Source organism: Brachionichthys hirsutus, chromosome 5, assembly GCF_040956055.1.
Source record: "Brachionichthys hirsutus isolate HB-005 chromosome 5, CSIRO-AGI_Bhir_v1, whole genome shotgun sequence".
Classification (NCBI taxonomy): domain Eukaryota; kingdom Metazoa; phylum Chordata; class Actinopteri; order Lophiiformes; family Brachionichthyidae; genus Brachionichthys; species Brachionichthys hirsutus.
In genome coordinates, this window is record NC_090901.1 from 5,299,788 (window position 1) to 5,320,007 (window position 20,220).

General features: G+C 44.5%; 1 protein-coding gene across 1 annotated transcript; it reads left to right on the forward strand.

Annotated features, from left to right (window-relative positions):
• The first annotated feature begins 540 nt into the window (after positions 1–540).
• Positions 541–19,739, forward strand: ano3 (anoctamin 3). The gene is made up of 25 exons (XM_068739468.1): positions 541–586; positions 6,684–6,890; positions 8,120–8,295; positions 8,437–8,592; positions 8,678–8,778; positions 8,876–8,920; positions 10,471–10,602; positions 11,099–11,205; positions 11,837–11,892; positions 11,973–12,094; positions 12,979–13,113; positions 13,239–13,335; positions 13,729–13,789; positions 15,642–15,724; positions 15,845–15,985; positions 16,302–16,466; positions 16,636–16,672; positions 16,782–16,893; positions 17,127–17,184; positions 17,325–17,422; positions 17,829–17,983; positions 18,079–18,231; positions 18,797–18,947; positions 19,032–19,218; positions 19,557–19,739. Exons 1-25 carry the CDS (start codon positions 541–543, stop codon positions 19,737–19,739), a joined length of 2,964 nt encoding a protein of 987 aa, XP_068595569.1.
• Positions 19,740–20,220: the final 481 nt, after the last annotated feature.

A 20,220-nucleotide genomic window follows, 5' to 3' on the forward strand; every position in this document is an offset into this window, starting at 1 on the left:
TGTGAGAGCCATTTTTAGCATCTTGCTCAGCTTCCATCTGTCCTCTCAGAGGACTTATATCTTATATGACCTTAAACGTGAGATGATGCTGACCTCTAATATCAAAATGACTTATTGGCGCTTCTACTATTTCATTGTATTGAGATCAATTTTTTAACTTGGGCCGGTGTCGTCGATCAATGAGCAGATTAATGATCCAATCAATACACATGATCCTTGAGATCCGACCCCGCCGTCAATATCCCGCATCTTATTTCGGAGTCGCTAAATGACGGAGAGGGGGGATGTGGCCATCTCAGGACCTCCCCTGCCGCTCGTCACCATGACAACAGCCGTGGATGGTGGAGGAGGAGGCGTCGGCAGCATGCGGAGCATGGGCAGGTGTTGCTGTGGTTTGCGCATCGCTCGTGAGCTCTTTCCCCAGGATGGCAGCCGGGAGAACACAGACGCCGGAGCTTCCCGTCTATTCCCGCATTATTATTTTTTCTTGCCGAAATAAGGATTTAAAGTTATAACGCCGGACGCCAAGTGACCGTCGCAATGGTGCATCACTCGGGATCCATCCAGTCCTTCAAGCAGCAGAAAGGTTTGGTCGGGGCTCTGTTGATTTGTTGCGTGAGACGCAGGGGGGACTTTTCCTCTCCAGTTTGCGCTGAGATCTGGTCCTCAGAGGAATCCATGCGGGAAGTGGCGCACAGTTGGAGCGGCTGATGAAGCGTGTTGGTGAATGTTGTGCGTTTTGGTGTCTTGTCCATTAGTTCGTGTTGCATCAACTGACCTCCGAAGTCAATAGTGATTGGCTGCAGATCCAATTCAAGCTGCTATTGATAAGTGACACACCAGAAGCTCTCTAAACTACGTTCATATAAGTGACATTTTATGGTTGGATGACCTTAATTCACATTCATCCAGTGAACATCTGGGTAAGGTTGCTTTTTGCAATATTTGGATTTAAGGAAGTTTTAACTGCAAAAGTCAAAGTTGTATCCATTTCACCTTCCAAGGATTAAACTCCAGACAGCAGGCATGGATTACTAGAATATATCATGCTTTGAGAATACATAGACAGAAGAATTCAGGCTCATTTATCCTAACTGTGAGACGATTGTCTCCATGTAGATGAGGCTGCGGTTAATTATTAACTTGTTTGAGATCTATATTTAGTAATAAGGTGGGGGGGATGGAGGATAACAGGGAGTGATGACCTCCTTTTGTTTCTACCTGCTGAGGAGGATGAAAGGCTTCCGACGAGCCGACGCTGGGCTGTTGGCTTTCTGCTGCAGCTCATTTGGCTTTACTTCAGAATTAAATCCAACGTGAAGCTCCATCTTCTGCCATCACCTACATGCCAATGTGGATTGTAACTCTTGACTCCATGCTGGGTTTGATTGGTATTCTCTTTTTCTTTAAATTGTTTTCTATTTTCAAACCAAGACTTCTGCAGTAACTGGCTCACAGGTTTCAGTGACTGGTAAATGCACCATTAAAGCAAAGACAAAGGGGATAAACGAGCCCTGCTAAAGCAAGTCAGAAATTAAACTGCCCCCCCCGCACGCATCCTACGAGAGCTTTAAAAGGCCTGCAGCTAAAATTGCTCCGGTGTTTGAAAGCTGATTGGAGCTTTGTGTTTTATGCACACAGGGGGTGGAAAGTTTTGTTGCAGGAGACATTATTGCTTTATAGGTAATCACTAAAATCTGAACATGCATTAGTAAAACAACTGGAAGGAAAAATAAGATGGTTTATCAGGGAGTTACGTCTCTCTCGAGTTTCTCCTCATAGCTGCGGAGCTGTAGGTTAAAAATATTTTAATTTGAGGGTGGAGTTGAAAGAGTTTAGAGCAGGAGCAAAATACAATACAATAAATACAAAAGACTTTTATTTTTTTTGATAATATAATGTAATTGAGTTGGTAAACTCTAGAAAATATAGTCACCTTATAACTTCTAAACACAAATGAATCCGGTCTGAAACACAAAAACTACATTTCTTGCAAGACACACGTTTCTATAAAATTGGGAAACATTCATATTTACAGTTGTGTTCATCGCCATTCATCTGTCGCCCTCACTGTGTGTGTGTGTGTGTGTGTGTGTGTGTGTGTGTACACACCTTTGGCTGCATGGTTTTAAGCTTGCCACCTGTCCTCTTATGCAAGCAGGCAGATGGTTTTGTAAAAACAGACATTTATTTCAGGCCAGATTTTGTGCGAGCCCACGTACATGTCCTCTGTGACTGTAACCGGCTCCAGGTTGGCATCACTTTTACCTGGGATTGGTTGAGCTGCAATATGTAATGCTTGTCTTTAATCTACTCGTGCTTTAGCAGGTAGAGGAGGAGTGGGGGGGGGGGGGGGGTGACAGCGCTGAGAAGCTGGCAGTAACCAGCTATAACACATTCACAGACTTTAAATAGTCGGCAGACACTTTGTTGCTAGGTTATGAGATTACAGGAACAACTTCTGCTGGAGACCAAAGTGACTCTCATGCAAAACACATTTTACTGACTTGGTGAGTTCAAGATGAATCAAATCTAAAGATGAAAACGAGGAAATTGTCTTTGTAAGTTATATTAAATGAGCTGAAAGAGTAAGGTTTTCCTGCAGAAAGGTCAAATGCACACAAGTGACTTGTGTGGGGACGCTGATGGTCCTATGTGGGGAGCGTTCATATTGTCACAGAAAAGGCTTTGCAGAAAATCCCATGATGTAGTAGGAATCAAAAAACAATCAGGGGAAATGAGCTGATAGAGTGAAGTTAGGAGAATGAGCGAAATACAAAGAATACAAAGTGATGTTTAATCTGCTCAGATGACGGCGCCCAGAGGTCGTAGCAACATTGTGCAATGAGGTCTTGAACGGTTTTAAATCATGGGTAAAGCGTGCCATCTGCTCCGAGGTGTGTTCGCGCTCAGGCTGCACCGTTTACACTAGTCTGCTCCTGCTCATTAGAATTCCACCCAGCGGTTCTATGATGCCGGTTTTCAAAGGTGGCAAATACTTCGCAGTCAGCTCCTAAATTTAGATGCTTATTGTTGTAAAAACATAAATTAGCATGAAGTCAAATCAATATTCTGACTTCCAGTATATTGTGTGAAGTTCTGCCTCTACAATATGCCAGATTATATAGTTTGTCATACTTTATCAGCATTAAGTGAGTTTTATGACCACAGTCACGCTTATAATTCCACTGAAGCGTGACAGATAGGAGTCAATTCGTGATTTTAGCGATGGGATTTTATTATTGGGAGGAAATCGAGGTGAACTCCTGGTAGAGATCTGTGTGTCTGTCATAGTATATTATTGTAGTATGTCATTTCATAAAGTACAGATACTTGATTTGGCCATGTTGAGATTAAAAACTAAAATAACTCCATACATTTATTTTCAGGATCAAGTTATTCTTTCGTTACTGGGATGCTAGCAGTCGAGGCTTTTAGGGATTTCAGTGTACTCTATTAATGATGCTCGTGTATTTTATTTTATTCTTTATTTTAACCAGCAGGTTCATTTCGCACATTTTTTATTTTGACATTTCTAGGCTTGGCTTAACTTGGATAAAATTCCAAGAGATACCAGGATCACTTATCATTTATTATAAAAAAAAAAATCGTCAGCAAGAATTATCGCTCTGCCTCAAGTGCTCAACAAGATATGAGCGGCGGCTGCTGATGCTACGGTTCTAAATAGCCTCTGTGAGCTCAGCTCCGTCGCTGTGTTCTTTGATACGATGCCAGGCGGAGGATGAAAGGCACTAATTGCCCGAAGAACATTTCTGATGGAGAGACTCTTGGTTGTGTCTCCGTCCTGCCTCCTAAAAGCACTGTGTTCTGGTCCTGCTCCTATGTGTGTGTGTGTGTGGGGGGGGGGGGCACATGGGACAGCATCAGGACACTCAGTGTACAATATTTAAAGTACAAACCACATACAGAACCAAACTAAATCCTTTTAAGCTCTCATCACACGACCGTCACGGACAAACCGCACGGGACGGAGGCAAATCCCGCGTTCATGACCTTCAGTGAAGCTCATCCAGCTTCCTGCTAAGGGAACACACACGATTCCTGGGAAGACCTGCATCCCTCCTCTCCCCAACAAACACACCCTGATTCCTAGCTCAGTTTGCACACACACACACACACTCACTGCTGGGCACACACAGAGATAAGATTAACATTCTCCTTTTAGCCACAGCAAGATTAAAAACAGGATTTTGCATTAGATGAATCCTTTTTATATTCACACAGACCGGCGCAAAGCGCCGCCTTCACAATGTCGTTCTGGCTCCAGCACAGAGGTCACAGAGAGGACGCGCATGTGACAGTGAAACCAAAGCTTTAGAACAGGACAATGATTGAGCGATAATTTTTTATTTATCCTTTCATTCAAACGGAGGCTCAGTGATTTGACCAGCCATATTTTTCATGCGCTCATTCCCTGAAGTTTCCACTGGAGCGATTTCACACAACACCAAGCCCGTCCAATTAGTGTGTCTATTTTAAACTTTGAGAGTCCTGTGGGATGACCCGGCCTGTCGGCTCACTCTGCTCCGGTGTGTCCTCGCCTGCATGGTGTGCCTTGCAGATGTCTGCTGGGATGATCTAGACCAGTGCATTAGCATGTTTGCTACATAGACAGCAGCCATTCTCTCTGTGTTGATATTGATAGCGTATTGTGAGAGCGAATGGGAAAGGTTTTTATAAAGTATTTAAATGCAATGCATCCATATTTCAGAGTCCACAGAGAAATGATTGCACTTTAAGCACTTAAAGTTGAGTCGACTCTCGGTGATGCTCTGCACTGATTTATCAGCCGGTTATGAAGCAGTTGCTTGATTGCAGTGCAGACGTACCGGTAATTGGAAAAATTATCACAACATGGAATGTCTTTAAATAAAAACTGCAGCTCAGCATTGATGATAGATATTGGATTGAATGGAATTGACTGAAAAATGAAAGAGAGCAGAACGAACCAGTAGAAATGTAGAAAGTTTTTGGGCAACTTGGTGGAGCAGTGGTTAGCGCTGTCGCCTTACTGCTAGAATGTATCGGGTTCGAATCCTATCTGTGCGGAGTTCTTATGTTCTCCCCGTGTCTGCGTGGGATTTCTCCGGGTTCTCCTGTTTCCTCCCGCCTCCAAAAACCATTTAGGTGAACTTATTCCTCCAAATTGTCCGTAGTGTTTGAGTGTGTGTGTGAATGGTTGTCTGTCTCTGTGTGGCAACATGATGCCCTGGCGCCACGTCCGAGGTGTACCCCGCCACTCACCCATAGCTAGCTGGGATAGACTCCAGCAACTCCCGTGACTCGTAAAAGCAGAAAACGGCTGTAAGTGAAACGATTGTCTCATCTACAAGAAGATGGATGGATGGATGGACGGATGGATGAAAGAGAGCAAGGAGAAGCCTGCATGTGGCGTGGGAATTATTAAAACACGAATTGCAGTTTGTGCTGAGTAAGCATTAAATGTTATCCTTTTATCCCTTTACACTCTTTAATTCGCTATCAATACGATTTGTTTGTCCAGTCATGTGAAGGCAATCTCCATAAGAACAAATGGAACAATCATTCTAATCATTCTTTTCACTATTGATCCCCTTCAGCAGAGTGATAATCTCGCTGCAATGATCATTTTCAACAGTTTCCACTGTCTCCATTATTTATTTTAATAGCGTTTAGCAAGAGCTTACGTTGGTATTCAGTTCCTGTCTGTGGGCCTTCGCAGGAAATAAATAGCATAATTACTGGTTGCTCTTGTGCAATAAGCTCAGATCTTTAACTGGCTCCATTCTCACCCTGGAAACTCCCATTGAGTTCGGCGTCAGGAGGTGAATTATAGCACAGCTTGCAGCACCAACTCCCAGGAGAGGAGGAGAGTGGATGATCAATGCAGCTGAATGTCTGAGGAAGGTCACCGAGAGGATTTCTCACTCCGGGTGAGAAGAGGTCCCGTCATCATCTGGAGAAGAATGAATATGTCAGGCGCTGCAGAGCTGCCGCCTGGGGTGAAGCTTGAGGACAGTGTCCTGCCTCCAGAGCTGGACATTCATCACTGTCATTAGCGTATATGAGCTGCTCCACACAAGTTTCCACGACACTATCGCTGAATCGCCCGTTTGACAAGCTGCCGGCCAAACATCTCTTTAAATCACCTTGAAAATAACCCCGAGCAAAGCAATGGCATGCTAATGATGTGGTTACGCAGCAGCGTCTGTGAATGCATATTTCAACATTAAATTGTTTCCGGCACTAACGTTGTATTAATGCCGTTTTGTTTGTGGTCCGTTGTCCTGCTGCTGCTGCACTACTGATGGATTTAATGCGCTCTGTGATGAAGGATGGACATTTTCCCCCTCCCTCCTTTTTTCCCCCACTCACTATAGAACCAGGTTTACAAAGTAGTGTGCCACATTTGTACATTTGTGTGCCACAGTGGATATTCCTTTTCCTATTCCTTTCCTGTTTTGCTGAATAAGCATTACAGTATTTCTTTGGGTATAAGATATGATATGCTAGAATTTTAAAATGACACAAAAGCTGAAGTTGGTTAAAGCTCATTTAACCATAAATGAGCTTAATTTGCATAAAGGATACAATGTGTAAAAATAATTTTATGTATATACCGGTATGTTCATGGTATTGCATATTTTCTACAATTATTTGCTCTCTGTCCATCGTGTCCTCAGGCATGCACACCAGCATCAGCGAGATCCTGAAGGAGAAAAGCCTGAAGCCGTCTCGCCGCAGCCTTCCCTGCCTGGCCCAGAGTCAGACTCATCCAATTAACCTCAACCACTTCCTGTCTGTGCCTCTGAGCCCGGAGCCCAAGCCAGAAGCCGATGATCTGAGTCAGAACCTGAGCACGTCCTGCAGCCTCCTCCCTCCACGCACAGGTCAGTCTGGAACGAGGGCTGCACTTCAAAAGTCGACCTGAATAAAAGGCCTGATGAAAAGCCTTTCAGCTCAGCACTAAATAGCTGATGGTGCAAAATCTGTGACAAAAGAGAGAGGAAGGTTGTGAAGGTTTTTGCTCATTATTTTTTCTACAGCCTGTTAATGGTGAATATTAGTGAGCGGGAAATGAACAAGCTTTGTTGCAGCAGCAAGGGTTACGTTTCATTATTGTCTCATTGCGCTGCATCGCTCTGTGTTAAATCGTATTGGTCATTGCCATTGCACAGAAATCTTGATGACATTTTAATGTTGTACATGATATCGAATTAGTAGATGCTGCAGGGAATTTACAGAACACAGACCTTTTCCTCAGATGTCTATTTCCAGCGAAAGTCGCAATGCCAGATTTCATCCAAATAGCAACGCCCCCACTTTCTGCTGGCTAATCTGCACGAAACTGCACCGCTCTTCCCACTTCTGCGCTGTGCTCAGCCACGCAGACGCAAACGGCCACCTAGGAGAGGCTGCTGATTGTAACCAGGTGGGGGTGACGTCATTAAAAGCGTCCTGAGCTGTCAATCAGTGCATCTGTTTCTCCTCATCTGGCCTGTTACAGTTTCATGGAAAGAAAGTCGTTGCTGCATGAAACCGCTCACAATAGGTCTGTGGTTTATTTTCAGCAATAAGGTCAATTCTCTGAAGAGCTGTTGAGTAGCGGCATTATATTCAGTGAAGGCTGATATCACCACAGGAAGCCGGGACACGAGTGTAAGGATTTAAGATAAGATGAAATCAACTTTATTGGTCTCTCAGTGGGGAAAGTTCCCTGTCACAGCAGCTCAGAAAACAATATGAAGGGAAAATTAGGGAAACGTTAAGTACAATGCAATAGTTATATTGTCCGCCTGTACAACTAGATGCATTCACTGTTTACAATCAAGAGGGAATTGATCATAGAGAATTATCCCGGTCCCCGGGAAGACCAAATGACACAAGGAGCTCAGGAATGCAACCAACAAACTGACAAATAAAAACACAAACACAAGCTGTTGGCTGCGTAAACAGGCAAGGAGCAAGCGTTCAGTGGAGGAGCACAACAGAAGGCAGGCAACAGGAAATGATCACAATACACAGAGGAAAATCGATCGTCAGACTAAGAGGGGAAGAACAAACCCAACCCAAGCCAGGCCAATAACTGTCTCTGTGATCGCACTGTGTCTCTGTGCAGCTGAAGATGGCAAGGATCAGTGTGTGGAGGACCAGTATGTGGAGGACCAGTATGTGGAGGACCAGTATGTGGAGGAGTCAGAGGTGACGACGTGCAAAACAAGAGCCGACGAAACGTTCCCGCTGCAAAAGCCTGCCACTCGTGCTAAATTAGAGGCTCGCGCAGATTCACTTCAGGTACGGCGTTTCCACTAATCCACAGTGAATTCCACTAATCCTGACAATGCTGTTATTCTGCCCCTGAACCACTCATGGATGTCCTGTGTTGAGCAATGCCTGCCTTTAACAGATTTTAGAAGTGAAATAATGTCACTGCAGGGAAAGAATCCGGATGCGTCCTCCGGCCTGTTTTTCCGAGACGGGAAAAAGCGCATCGACTACATCCTGGTGTACAAGAAGTCCAGTCTGCAGGTGGAAAAGAGATGCACCTTTGAGAAAAATTTCCGTGCAGAAGGTCTAATGTTGGAGAAAGAGGTAAAAGAATTGGTTTAGGATTTAGTTGGAAGAGTTGATGTTCCATCTTAAATATCAAGCGTCTGTTCCGTTTTGAATTTCAAAGCCCTCGTTGACGAACAACGACATCATGTTTGTGAAGGTCCATGCTCCTTGGGACACGCTTTGCAAATACGCAGAGCAGATGAACATCCGCATGCCTTTCAGGTAACAGTTATAATCTGGTGTTTACGTTAGCTTTACCGTGGTTTAAAACTTCAACAAGCTCTAACTTGTTGTTTTTTTTTCTTCTGTTGTTTTTAAGGAAAAAATGTTACTTTACAGACTGGAAGAGCAACGCGTTGGGCAGGTAGGTAGATATGAGATATGGGATACCTTTTCTCTGGTACCCTCTGGAGGCAGGAAGCTGTAAACTCGGTGAGTGGTGGTGCAAGGCTTCAGTGGCGAGCTGGAGCTGGGAGCTGTGCTGGTGTTTTAAGATTAAAGCTATCAGTCACTTCCATGAGGAATGCAAACAGGGGAAATGTGAGTCAAACAGTGATCGCTATTTTTATCGCAGGATTCATTAGTCCAGCATTAATCAATCCTCTACGCTGTCTTGGAGTCAAAAAAAGGCTGTTTACATTCTGGGGATTAATTTAAGGTGGTTTGAGAGTCATTAAAAAAAAACCTGAAATTAACTGAAGTAGATTTTGTGGGGAAACATCGTGTTTTCTTTGTTTGAATGAATTTGACAAAGATTTTGTTTGCTGAGTTACGCATTTGGGTTCGATATATCAAGAAAAGTCCTCTTTCAACAACACACACGCACACACACACACACACCTACACACACACAGGGCTTATGTTCATGCAATGGCGAGAGAATGGTGGAGTAATGAGCAGCCGAGTGGCGCCGGTGAGGAGCAGTTTGTGCTTCGGGGGCTTTCACCTCTGCAGTGATCAGTGGACTGAGCTATAGATGCGTTTGGGTTTTGAAGCTGCACCATTTGTCAGCCGGCGCTTCGGTTAAAATGCTCCATTTGTGTTTTAAGTCTGTCAAATCTAGGAAGCATTATTAATCTCGTTAATGTTATTAATCTTAACATCCTGCTATTATCGACGCAGGTCGTACAAGAGCTCAGTCTCTTCTGTTAAACGCTGAGATTGATACAGTGACTGTCAATCAAAGTCACCAGCGCTCCACATACAGGAGCTCTCAGGGTGGAAGTGGAAACAATAACGCTTTTATTGATGTTATTTGCCCTTTCCATTATCTTAACATTTTAATGACCTCCTCAGAGGGTTTGCACACGCACTTCCTCCCCGAGCAAATGATCACATGGGTAATTGTCACTCATGCACCCATCCAAGCACTTCTGTGAGAGTGATCTGGATCATTGTGAACTGCGACGGCCATTATGTTGTCTGCGGTCTTTCACTAAAAGCTGCTCTGCAGAGAGCGATCTGCCCGAGTCGTGAAGGTGCTTTTTGTGTTTTTGTGAGAGTGACTCACGGCTGCTAGGGTGAAGACATTCAGAGGTTTCTTCTGCCGGCTTGATGTCATTACTGTGTGTTCGGTGTCTGCCCCATTCATCAGCACTCGTATGATTGTCTCTGGCGTGTTAACAACATTATTCCCATCTGCATTCATTCAGTCGGCAGCGGAGCAGAGCCTTACCGAAGGGATAAATTCAGCTAATGTTGAGAAGCGGCAAACAAATAGTACCTAAACCGCTGACTTAGGGATACTAGAAAAAAAGAGTGAATGTGGAAAGGAACTATAGAGATGTGTGTGTGTGTGTGTGAAGCGTGTTCAGCAGTGAGGCAGTGGAAAAGATCAGAAGCCACAGATCCATATCAAAGAAAGCAATCCTCATGTTCATCCGAGCCGTTAATCCAGCACCTCTTCTGCTGCAGGTTTAATTTGAGATGGAGTCAAATGAAAAGTTGGCTTCCTAAGAATCCCATGAAGCTGGACAAAGAGGCTCTGCCTGACCTGGAGGAATCCCACTGCTTCACAGCCCCCTTCAGCAGAGCCCGCATGCACCAGTAAGGAGATCCATCCCTCCTGGTATCCCTGCTTTCCTCTCTTCTATCCTATCCCATCATATCCTGAACTCGTCAAATTTAGAAGCCAGCAGTTATAAAGTGCGCGGCGACGTCTTGTATATTTTGTTTCTCTCAGCTAGAACAATAATGCCATGTAGATGATAAATAAGATATTGAGCTAGAGCAGCAGATGTCCATGCAATAATTACCCCCCCTCATTCCTTCCTGTTTTATTTTTTTAACTTCCAAAAACTCCTCTGTCATTTGATTCTCCCTTTTATTTGTCTGTCTTGATGCTTTTTCTTCTTTACTGCTGGAATGAATATTTTAATTAACTTTCCATCACTGGTTCAGCTGCCAATAACATAGAAATAGAAAGCCTTTATTGTCATTGCATAGTGGATATACAACAAGATTAGCAGTTTCCCCCTCAATAACGGGAGGATATCGACGTGCTGAATGATGAATGTCTGAATCTGTGTCGTTTCCCCTCCAGCTTCACTATCAACAACAGAGAGACCTTCTTTTCCAATTCTACCAGAAGCAGAATAGTTCATCATGTCCTGCAGCGCACCAAGTACGAGGACGGGAAATCTAAGATGGGTAATTCTGCTAACTCGACTCACTTCCCCGCTATCTAAACGCATACTCATTTTAATGGACGCATAGCCATCGTTAGAGTCCAGATAGTTTTGATCTGTGGTTTTACTCACTAAAAACTTTGGTGTAAAACTTGATAAATAATTCAGGCCAGTTTAAACAAATAGGAGGGCTGGAGAGGATTTCACATTAATATTTTAATGTTGTTGACCACTCTACTTTCCACCAAATAAGAACAGCTCTGCCCCCAAGAGTGGAAAATCCATTTCAGATCCAGCCCTCCCTGCTCCTACCCTCGCCATCAACGGCTGCAGGAAGGGGATGACAAGCAAACAAACAAACAAACAAAACAAACACCCTCTTCTTCTTCTGTGGAAAATAGCATTTTATTCATTATTGCTTCACATGCAGCACATTTAGTGTATTTAGCGAGGCTCTCACCACATGTTTAATGGCCCAGGTTGTTAAGAGTGTTTTTAAGTCTTTAATGCAGCTTACAGATATATAATGCAGTAAATCGTAATGACTGTGGAACGCAATTGAATCTCTCTCTCCGGACTGCTCGCTCAATTGATACAGACTTTTTAATGTTGTGGTGGCGTCTTGTGACATGACACGCTTTATGCCGCTGCAGGTATCAACCGGTTACTGGGCAACAGCACATATGAGGCTGCATTTCCTCCTCATGAGGTGAGAAGATTTATTTTTTCTTTGTGTGTGTAGAAAAGCTTCAAATTGTCAGACAACATCCTCTCCTCGTTGTCTCTTAGGGCGGTTACAAGAGCAGACACCCAATTAAGACGCATGGCGCCCAGAACCACAGGCACCTTCTCTATGAGCGCTGGGCCCGCTGGGGAATCTGGTACAAATACCAGCCTCTGGACCTCATCAGGTAATCAGCTGGAGACACGGCATCAGCAGCTGCTCTTTGAGCCTCATTCTACCCTCCGTTACTCACAAAGATGTGTTGTATAAATAGAACAAACTGCAGCCCAGTTGGTTTCACTCCCCTTCCGATCGCAGCTGTCTGAACTGTCTACTGACAATTTATTTTATTGTTCTCTTGGCACAGTTTGGTTTCCTCCTTTTTATCACCATTTAAGGACGAGGAGACAGAGTGAATTATAGTTACTTCACTTTCCTGCAGTTGGATGGGAAATTTAACACCTCAGTAAAGAGCTGGAACCAGGAGGCGATGAGTTTTGAACTTGCATAAGGGACTGGCAACGTGAAACAATGCTGCAAAATTCATATTTATATTTTTGGTGCAAACATATAAGTGTGAATTTCAGCTGACAAGTTCAAGTAGTTGGCTTGTTTCCAGACCGGATCTCAAATACTTCTGCATATCTTTCAACAAAAATAAAAAAATCTACACAAGTTATTTATTTAGTTGTTTATGTTGGTTCTACGGTTTCAAGTTGTTTCTGTGACTGGGATTTATTTAATACTTAACAGGGTTGCTGGGATGCTGCGTGCATGCTAACATGCTAGGAGCTGCTTCATTGGTGCATTTGTGAAATAAGAGTTGCTCGAGGGCACATTGGCAGCTGTGGTTTTAGAAGTCGCTGCAGCCATTGATTCATTCCCTCCACAGCTTTATTCTGCGTGACCTTTAAGTCTATCCCTATCCACTAGATTGCCAGGACTACATCCCAGCACACTAATTACAGCCGCAGCTTCACTGCAAGTGAGGATGGCCATATTTCATTCACAGTTTATCGGAATATTCTGACTGTTTCATCTCTCTATCCGCCATCCTTTCATCTCTTCCAGGAGGTACTTTGGTGAGAAGATCGGCCTTTACTTTGCGTGGCTGGGCTGGTACACTGGCATGCTGATCCCTGCCGCTCTGGTCGGTGTTTTCGTCTTCCTCTACGGGCTCTTCACGATGGACTCCAGCCAAGTCAGGTCAGCTCATTCAACCTGCAGCCCACCGGAGAACCTTTTTCTATTGATACGAATGTAGAACATGTAACTGAGAAGATGTGTATCCCCGACTGGTGCCTTCGAATCGTGATTCATCGTCTGATCAGTAAAGAGATTTGTGAAGCCAACACCACCACCATGTGTCCGATGTGTGAGAAGACCTGTGAGCCGTGGACGCTGAGTCACAGCTGCGTCTTCGCTAAGGTCAGATTGGCCGTCCGCTGTCCCAGAATTGTATCTGCCGACATTTAGCTCCATAAATTACAGACTCTTTATTCCATTTAAAATAAGATGATCACAGTGTTCGTGGAGTTGAAATGGATGTTGCTTAAATAATGTTGTTTATTTCCATTTTATATAGACAAAAAAAAGAAACGGGGGCAACTTTCTTACAAAGCTTCCTCCATAATAAGCGCCACTCTTTTACCTGCCGGAATGAAACCGCAACCAGCAGCCCTTTAGCTCATGTTAGGAACTAATTAATTCAATAAGTAATTCATAGCTATCACTTGTTTTGTTTTCCAGAATTGAAGGGTGACGCATCCTATTCAGTCAGCCATTGTTTCATAAACTGCTTCTCATGCTTGCTGTTTCTAGGTGACCCATCTCTTCGACAATGGCGGCACCGTGTTCTTTGCGATCTTCATGGCTATTTGGGGTAGGTGCACCCCGTTTTAAAAAAACAAACAAACACGCAGATATTTATTTTATAGCAATTGTTACTCTCTTCATGCAAACTCTCCGGGACGTCAGTTCTTTTATATAAGAATTTGTCAGGCCTTCTTTGCTTTGATTTGAACCAGTTTTTGAGGCAGGGGGGGGGATGCCTCGTAGTTTCTGAAGCATCCTTCTTTCCATCATCCATTATTGCAGCTATTGTTCTCACAGCTCTAATAAACTAGGAGCAACCAGAGCTAAATAGTTGAGGGGAGTCCAGCTGTGTTGTGTTTGTGCAGTGTGTGTGTGTGTGTGCAAGATGGAGATGATAAATTTTCTAGCCCTCGGGACTGAATGCAGACTGCTTGTCTCTCTCTTCAAAAGTGGGTCAAGTTATATTCAACTTCCACGTCTTTAGCAGCAGTGAACGTCGCTCTGACTGAAGAGTCATACTCTGGCACTTTTTTTAAGGTCATACTTACAAGTGCCTCTTAGAAGCAAATACCCAAAATGAAATGCCTTCAAATGGATTTCAGAAAAGCACATATAGGGATGCAGCCATAGGGATTATTGGTATATGTTGTTTTTGTTAAATGTATTCATAGAAATGTCTGTCACATTTCCTGAGCTAAAATATGCCACGATCGTGTTGTTCCAAACAGGAAATGATTCGGTTTACCATCCGTTCTTCAACCCCTGGGTTCATATTGGAGAACTAAAAAGCCAAAGTGAAACTATCACTTTCACCTCCACTGGAATCACTGCTATTCGTGCTTATGATAATTAATTGCAATAATCTGTTTCCGGGCAGTTAAATCCTTCCTATATGTATCAGAGGACAATAGATTTTAGATTTAATGATTACTGAGTAGTGTCTCCCTGCAGAAATTAATCTAACCGGTATCTCCCCTGTCCTGTTTATATGAATGTAGGACAGACAGGTCCAGCTCTGGACTGCTGGAGTCCAACCGCTCTTCAAGTAGGCCAAACTTTAATTGGAAAACTTACTCAGCAGAGCATGCGACTATCTTCCAGAGTCCCTACCCTTCATGTCATCATTTAATTTCACACATCCCCTATATGCACTCTCTATTAACCGAAAGCTTTGCCAGCACTAAACTGTGTTAGCGAAATGCAACGGCTGATTTTTGTCTCCTCAACATTTAAATAATTGTAATCGCAAACTAAGCATTTTAGCTTCCACAAACTGATCACGTACTTTAATGCATAAATTAACTAGAAAAGCATCTCAGAGAGTGCAGACCTCCGCCAAGCAGCTCATTCCCCTTCTAATTGGATTTACACTGTCCACATGGTGATCTGGATGCTATGAATAAGTGTTGTGCAAATGAAGCTGCTGCCAGTGATGTGACATTTACAGTGATGTTTTGCTAATTTTATTGCTCTCCTCAGCAGCCTGTGTGAATTCTCTTAACTTTTTATGTGTCTGTCATAAACCAGAATGTTTGAAAACCCGGAGCAGGAAAAGCTCACAAACACACATCTCTGTTGTTGTGTGCAGCTCAGACTCAAAGGAAAGGAAACACCATCTTCAGACTGCATCCTGCCCACAGATCCATTTCCCTCTGGAAGTCTTTCTCATGAAAGGGTCACTGTCTGACAAAGACATGATTTTGGGGGCGGGGGGGGGGGTGAAATTCTTTTTCACTGAGACCACTTTTCTTTTTCTTCAAAGCTGAGATGGAGTCAGAAATAATGGCGGCAATCAGCGTCAGTAATGGGCCCAGCTTGTCACTGCGGCGTTCCACTCTGGAAATACGATTGCAAGACCGTTTCCAACCACATGTTTATCAATCATACTGATCAATAATATGTTCTAATCCTGGCTACAGCCACTGTGTTCCTGGAGTTCTGGAAAAGGAGGCGAGCGGAGCTGACTTATGACTGGGACCTGATCGATTGGGAGGAGGAAGAGGTATGTCAGCAATATCCTCAAATAATCCATGTTCATGCAGCACGCCTACTAAATTACATGATATGAAAGTATTGGTCAGGCAGTTTAATCATTCACACTGGAATGCATGTTGTGAAACAGGAGGAGCTGAGGCCCCAGTTTGAAGCCAAGTATTCCAGGATGGAGAGATTCAACCCCGTATCTGGCAAACCAGAACCGTTCCAGCCCTTTTCAGACAAGCTCAGCCGGCTCATGGTGTCCGTGTCCGGAATATTCCTCATGGTAAACCTTTAGATTATTACCTGTTTGGATTCGGTATCACAGTGAGGCCATCATTTGTCGTTTTGCGTCCCACCTTCGAAGCGGCGATTTGCTGGTGCTGGCGTGAGCGCCCCATCTGGTGGAGAAAGGCTGTAACGATCTGGCTGTGAATTTCACCTCATCCGTGATTACATTTGAATATTCTTGCGTTTACCTGGATATTTTTAATTGACTCTCAGCAGGTTTTCCTTTTTTATGCTGCAGCGTTTATCTGCTCATCGTCGTCATTGTCATTCCTTCCTCTGTCCTTCCTCCTTTTCACCACCCGTCTGCTTAGATCTCCCTCGTTCTCACAGCCGTGTTTGCTGTGGTGGTCTTCCGTCTCATTGCGATGGAGACGTTTGCATCCCTCAACTGGGATTTCGTCAAGAAGAACTGGCAGTTTGCCATCTCTGGCACCGGCGTCTGCATCAACTTCATGATGATCATGTCTCTCAACGTGGTGAGTTTCTGGACGAGCATCATCTAGAACATTTCAATATGGTGCCTTCGTCCCAGGAACTATGACATCTGCAGCCAGAAAGCTTTTCCTCACATCTGCCTGTTTCTCTTGCCCATTTCTCTCCTCAGCCATTTCTCTGTTGATATTTACGAGCGCTCTCATTTTTCAGGTGTATGAAAAGGTGGCCTATCTACTGACAAATTTAGGTGAGTGATGTCAACGTGCTGGATACGCTCAAACCTTCGCTTTCTCTCTCTGTAATAGCTGGCAAGAATTGCGTTTCACCCTGGCTCACCCGGTTTCTTCCCCCCTCAGAGCACCCACGGACGGAGTCTGAGTGGGAGAACAGCTTTGCACTGAAGATGTTTCTGTTCCAGTTTGTTAATCTGAACAGCTCCACCTTTTACATCGCTTTCTTTCTTGGGAGGTAGGCTGGCGGCCACGATGCAAAGATGTTTGGGTTCGGACAGCCGAGTCTTCTTGTTGCAGAGTTCATTTTCGACCATTTACAAGTGCCTCTTTAACTATAAATGTGACCAAGCTGTGAGGTTTATTGGACATAATTAAGTCCTTTGATTTTCTTTTTCTTTCTCCCCCAGAGTTCATTAGTTTTCCTCTAATTGAATTTTGTGGATAATGTTGCCACTCTCACTCTGTCAGGTTTGCTGGCCGGCCTGGAAAATACAATAAACTCTTCAATCGATGGAGACTAGAGGAGGTGAGTGCACCATGATCAGCGTGTCTAGAATTATAGTCTATCCATCTAATGATCAATTTCTAATGATTGGTACGAATAACCAGTACTATAAAATGATCTGTCATGAAATATGGTCACAGTTTTTAATCTATTTCTCTCAGTGTCACCCGAGTGGTTGTTTAATAGATCTGTGCCTGCAAATGGGAGTCATTATGTTCTTCAAACAAATCTGGAACAACTTCATGGAGCTGGGCTATCCGTGAGTAATTTATACTAATCTGTAAACAAATCTAGATCCAGAAGAAACCGCCATTACTGAAAGTGTGCTTTTTGTGAGTGACTCCTAAACTAATAATGATGTCAATGTGAATCCAATTGCTAAAGGTTTGTTTTAAGGGTTAAATAATCTAAAAATATGGATAAAATAAATGTAGGACAATCATTTTTGATTTAAATTACAATACAGTATAGGGGGACTGAGATGCTTGGCGGAGGTCTGCGCTCTGAGTGCTTTTCTAGTTGGCATATGAAGAGAATTCTCTAATGCAAGGAGCACATTGAATGCAGTAGAATGGTCCCATTCAGTGCTCAGAGCGTTGTCAGAAATAATTGCTGTGAGATGACAGGGAGCCCCCCCCCCCCCCCCCCCCCGTCTGCATCTCCAGTCTGCTGCAGAACTGGTGGTCTCGTAGGAAGATGAAGAAAGGAGGAGGCGGAGGGCAGAACGTAGAGAATAAAGCGCAGCTTCCTCAGTGGGACAAAGACTGGAATCTGCAGCCGATGAACGCCCATGGGCTGGTGGACGAGTACCTCGAAATGGGTAACGCACCACAGCCTTTTTGAAGTGACCTAAGGAGAGGAAAGGAAAGAAATATCAAAGTGATGTTGAGATGGAACATCCTCTTCATGCTGCAGTTCTCCAGTTTGGCTTCACCACCATCTTTGTGGCAGCGTTCCCTCTGGCTCCTCTGCTGGCTCTGCTCAACAACATCATTGAGATTCGTCTTGACGCGTACAAGTTTGTCACTCAGTGGAGGAGGCCGATGCCCGCCCGCGCCACAGACATAGGTCGGTGTGATCGCTGATGTTCCCCTTAATGTTCTCGTCTTCTGTGTCTGTGCTGCCAAAATGCTCCGCCTCCCTTCACCCCGTGCGGCACCCTCCCTGCTGCCACATAACACAAGACCATATGTGTCTGGTGGCATCCTGCCCGGTCAATAAAGGAAGAATTCACCCTGAATCAGAAAGCCTTAAATCAACACTCGATATTTATCCTGGAGAGAATCTCCTGAGCGTCTCTGAAGGACTAACTGGCCAATGAAAAATCCAATGCAGGAAAGACGGCAATGGCTTTCCTCTGCCGTCAGTAAAGTGGTCTCAGCAGACTTTATTTTAGTGCCACAAGAAACATTCAGACTGTTGAAACTCATTATGGAACGTTATTAACAGGAGAGAAGCGAATGGAGCGCGCTGAAAGACACAATTCATGTCATAATTAAAGGGTAGAATTTTCCTGTTCGGTTTGCCAGTCCTTCTCTTCAGCCGGATGCACGTTAACGTTTAACCAATAAGAAGCTTTTGCAGCTTTCCTCCTTGACCTTTTCTAACGTTTGTCCTCTGGTCTGGCCGTCAGGTATCTGGCATGGGATCCTGGAAGGCATTGGCGTGCTGGCAGTCATCACCAACGCCTTCGTCATCGCCATCACCTCAGACTACATTCCACGCTTTGTTTATGCCTTCAAATATGGGCCGTGTGTGCACAAGGGACACCACCACGGCAACGAGTGAGCTCCAAATGTCACGTTTAAAAGCAGATGCAGCGGTTTGTGGTTTGGCCTGATAGCTTCCCCCTTTTTCCCCCCCCTCAGATGTTTGCGAGGCTACATGAACAGCAGCCTGTCTGTGTTTGAGATAAAGGAAGCGAACAGCAGCCAGGTCCTACTCTGCAGGTACCGGGACTACCGAGCTCCGCCCTGGAGCACGGGGCCGTACGAGTTCACCCTGCAGTTCTGGCACGTCTTGGCTGCCAGATTGGCCTTCATCATCGTCTTTGAGGTCTGTCGGCTTTGTTTCTTTCTTTTCTGTCCTCTCGAGTCTGTTCATGTCTTTTTGCTCACTTTTCCTCGATAACTGACTCGATACCAAAAGATTAGGAGTCATGTTTCTTCGTGATAATTTCCTCCTGACCATTCAGCCTCCTGCACTGATTAGATTGTACAATGAGAATAACTGGCCTAATATGCACCTACAATGCATTGCAGGTCCTATAAATGTCTTTATTGAGGTGCACGCAGTGTAAAATGTTCCATTATTCACCTATACAGCATGTAATGGCCAATAAAGTGTGTGACTTCTTTGTAAGGTAACTCATAAATGACCGATGCCTCCTCCAGCACCTGGTGTTTGGAATCAAGTCCTTCATAGCGTACCTCATTCCCGACATGCCCAAGGATCTCTGCGATCGTATGAGGAGGGAGAAGTACCTAATGCAGGAGATGATGTACGAAGCAGAGCTGGAGCACCTGCAGAAGGAGAGGAAGAAGAACGGACGGCGTTATCACCACGAGTGGCCTTAGTTTCCCCCTCACACATCGCGCAGCGCTTCTAGCACAGCCTTCCACACATGCTACTTAATGTTAGTCCGGCTTCACTCCGCTGATTCGGTAGACCAAAGACAACCTCTCCAGAAACCAAATCCTGTTCCAAACCTGCCTGTCTCTGGGCTGTCATCCCGGCCAGTCCCTCGCCATCTGCTCGCACCTTCAGCGTTGCTCGCCGCTCCCACCTCCCCCCGACCCAGATCCTTCACCCATCATGGCCCTAATCTGAGCTGTGTCATGATCTATCCTGGAAAAACCTGTGTAATTGTAACGTCTTCTATGCAGATCAAGTAAACCCAAGCCCTCCTGCACTCTCTCTGTATGTACTGTATATGGCAGCTCCCCCCCCCCGCGCAGTCAGGTGCAGCTCGCAGCATGGTCGCGCATCAGCACGGCTGAAAGCTCTGCTGGTTATGTAGCTTTTCTTTTTTGCAAAAGTTAATTCTGCTGATGTTGC

Bases quoted from the DNA above. Each gene is read 5' to 3' on its own strand.
- ano3 (XM_068739468.1), top strand. From the start codon at position 541: ATGGTGCATCACTCGGGATCCATCCAGTCCTTCAAGCAGCAGAAAG. The intron at 16,467-16,635 runs GTGAGTTTCTGG...CTCATTTTTCAG, and splicing joins TGATCATGTCTCTCAACGTG to GTGTATGAAAAGGTGGCCTA. The intron at 16,673-16,781 runs GTGAGTGATGTC...TTCCCCCCTCAG, and splicing joins CTATCTACTGACAAATTTAG to AGCACCCACGGACGGAGTCT.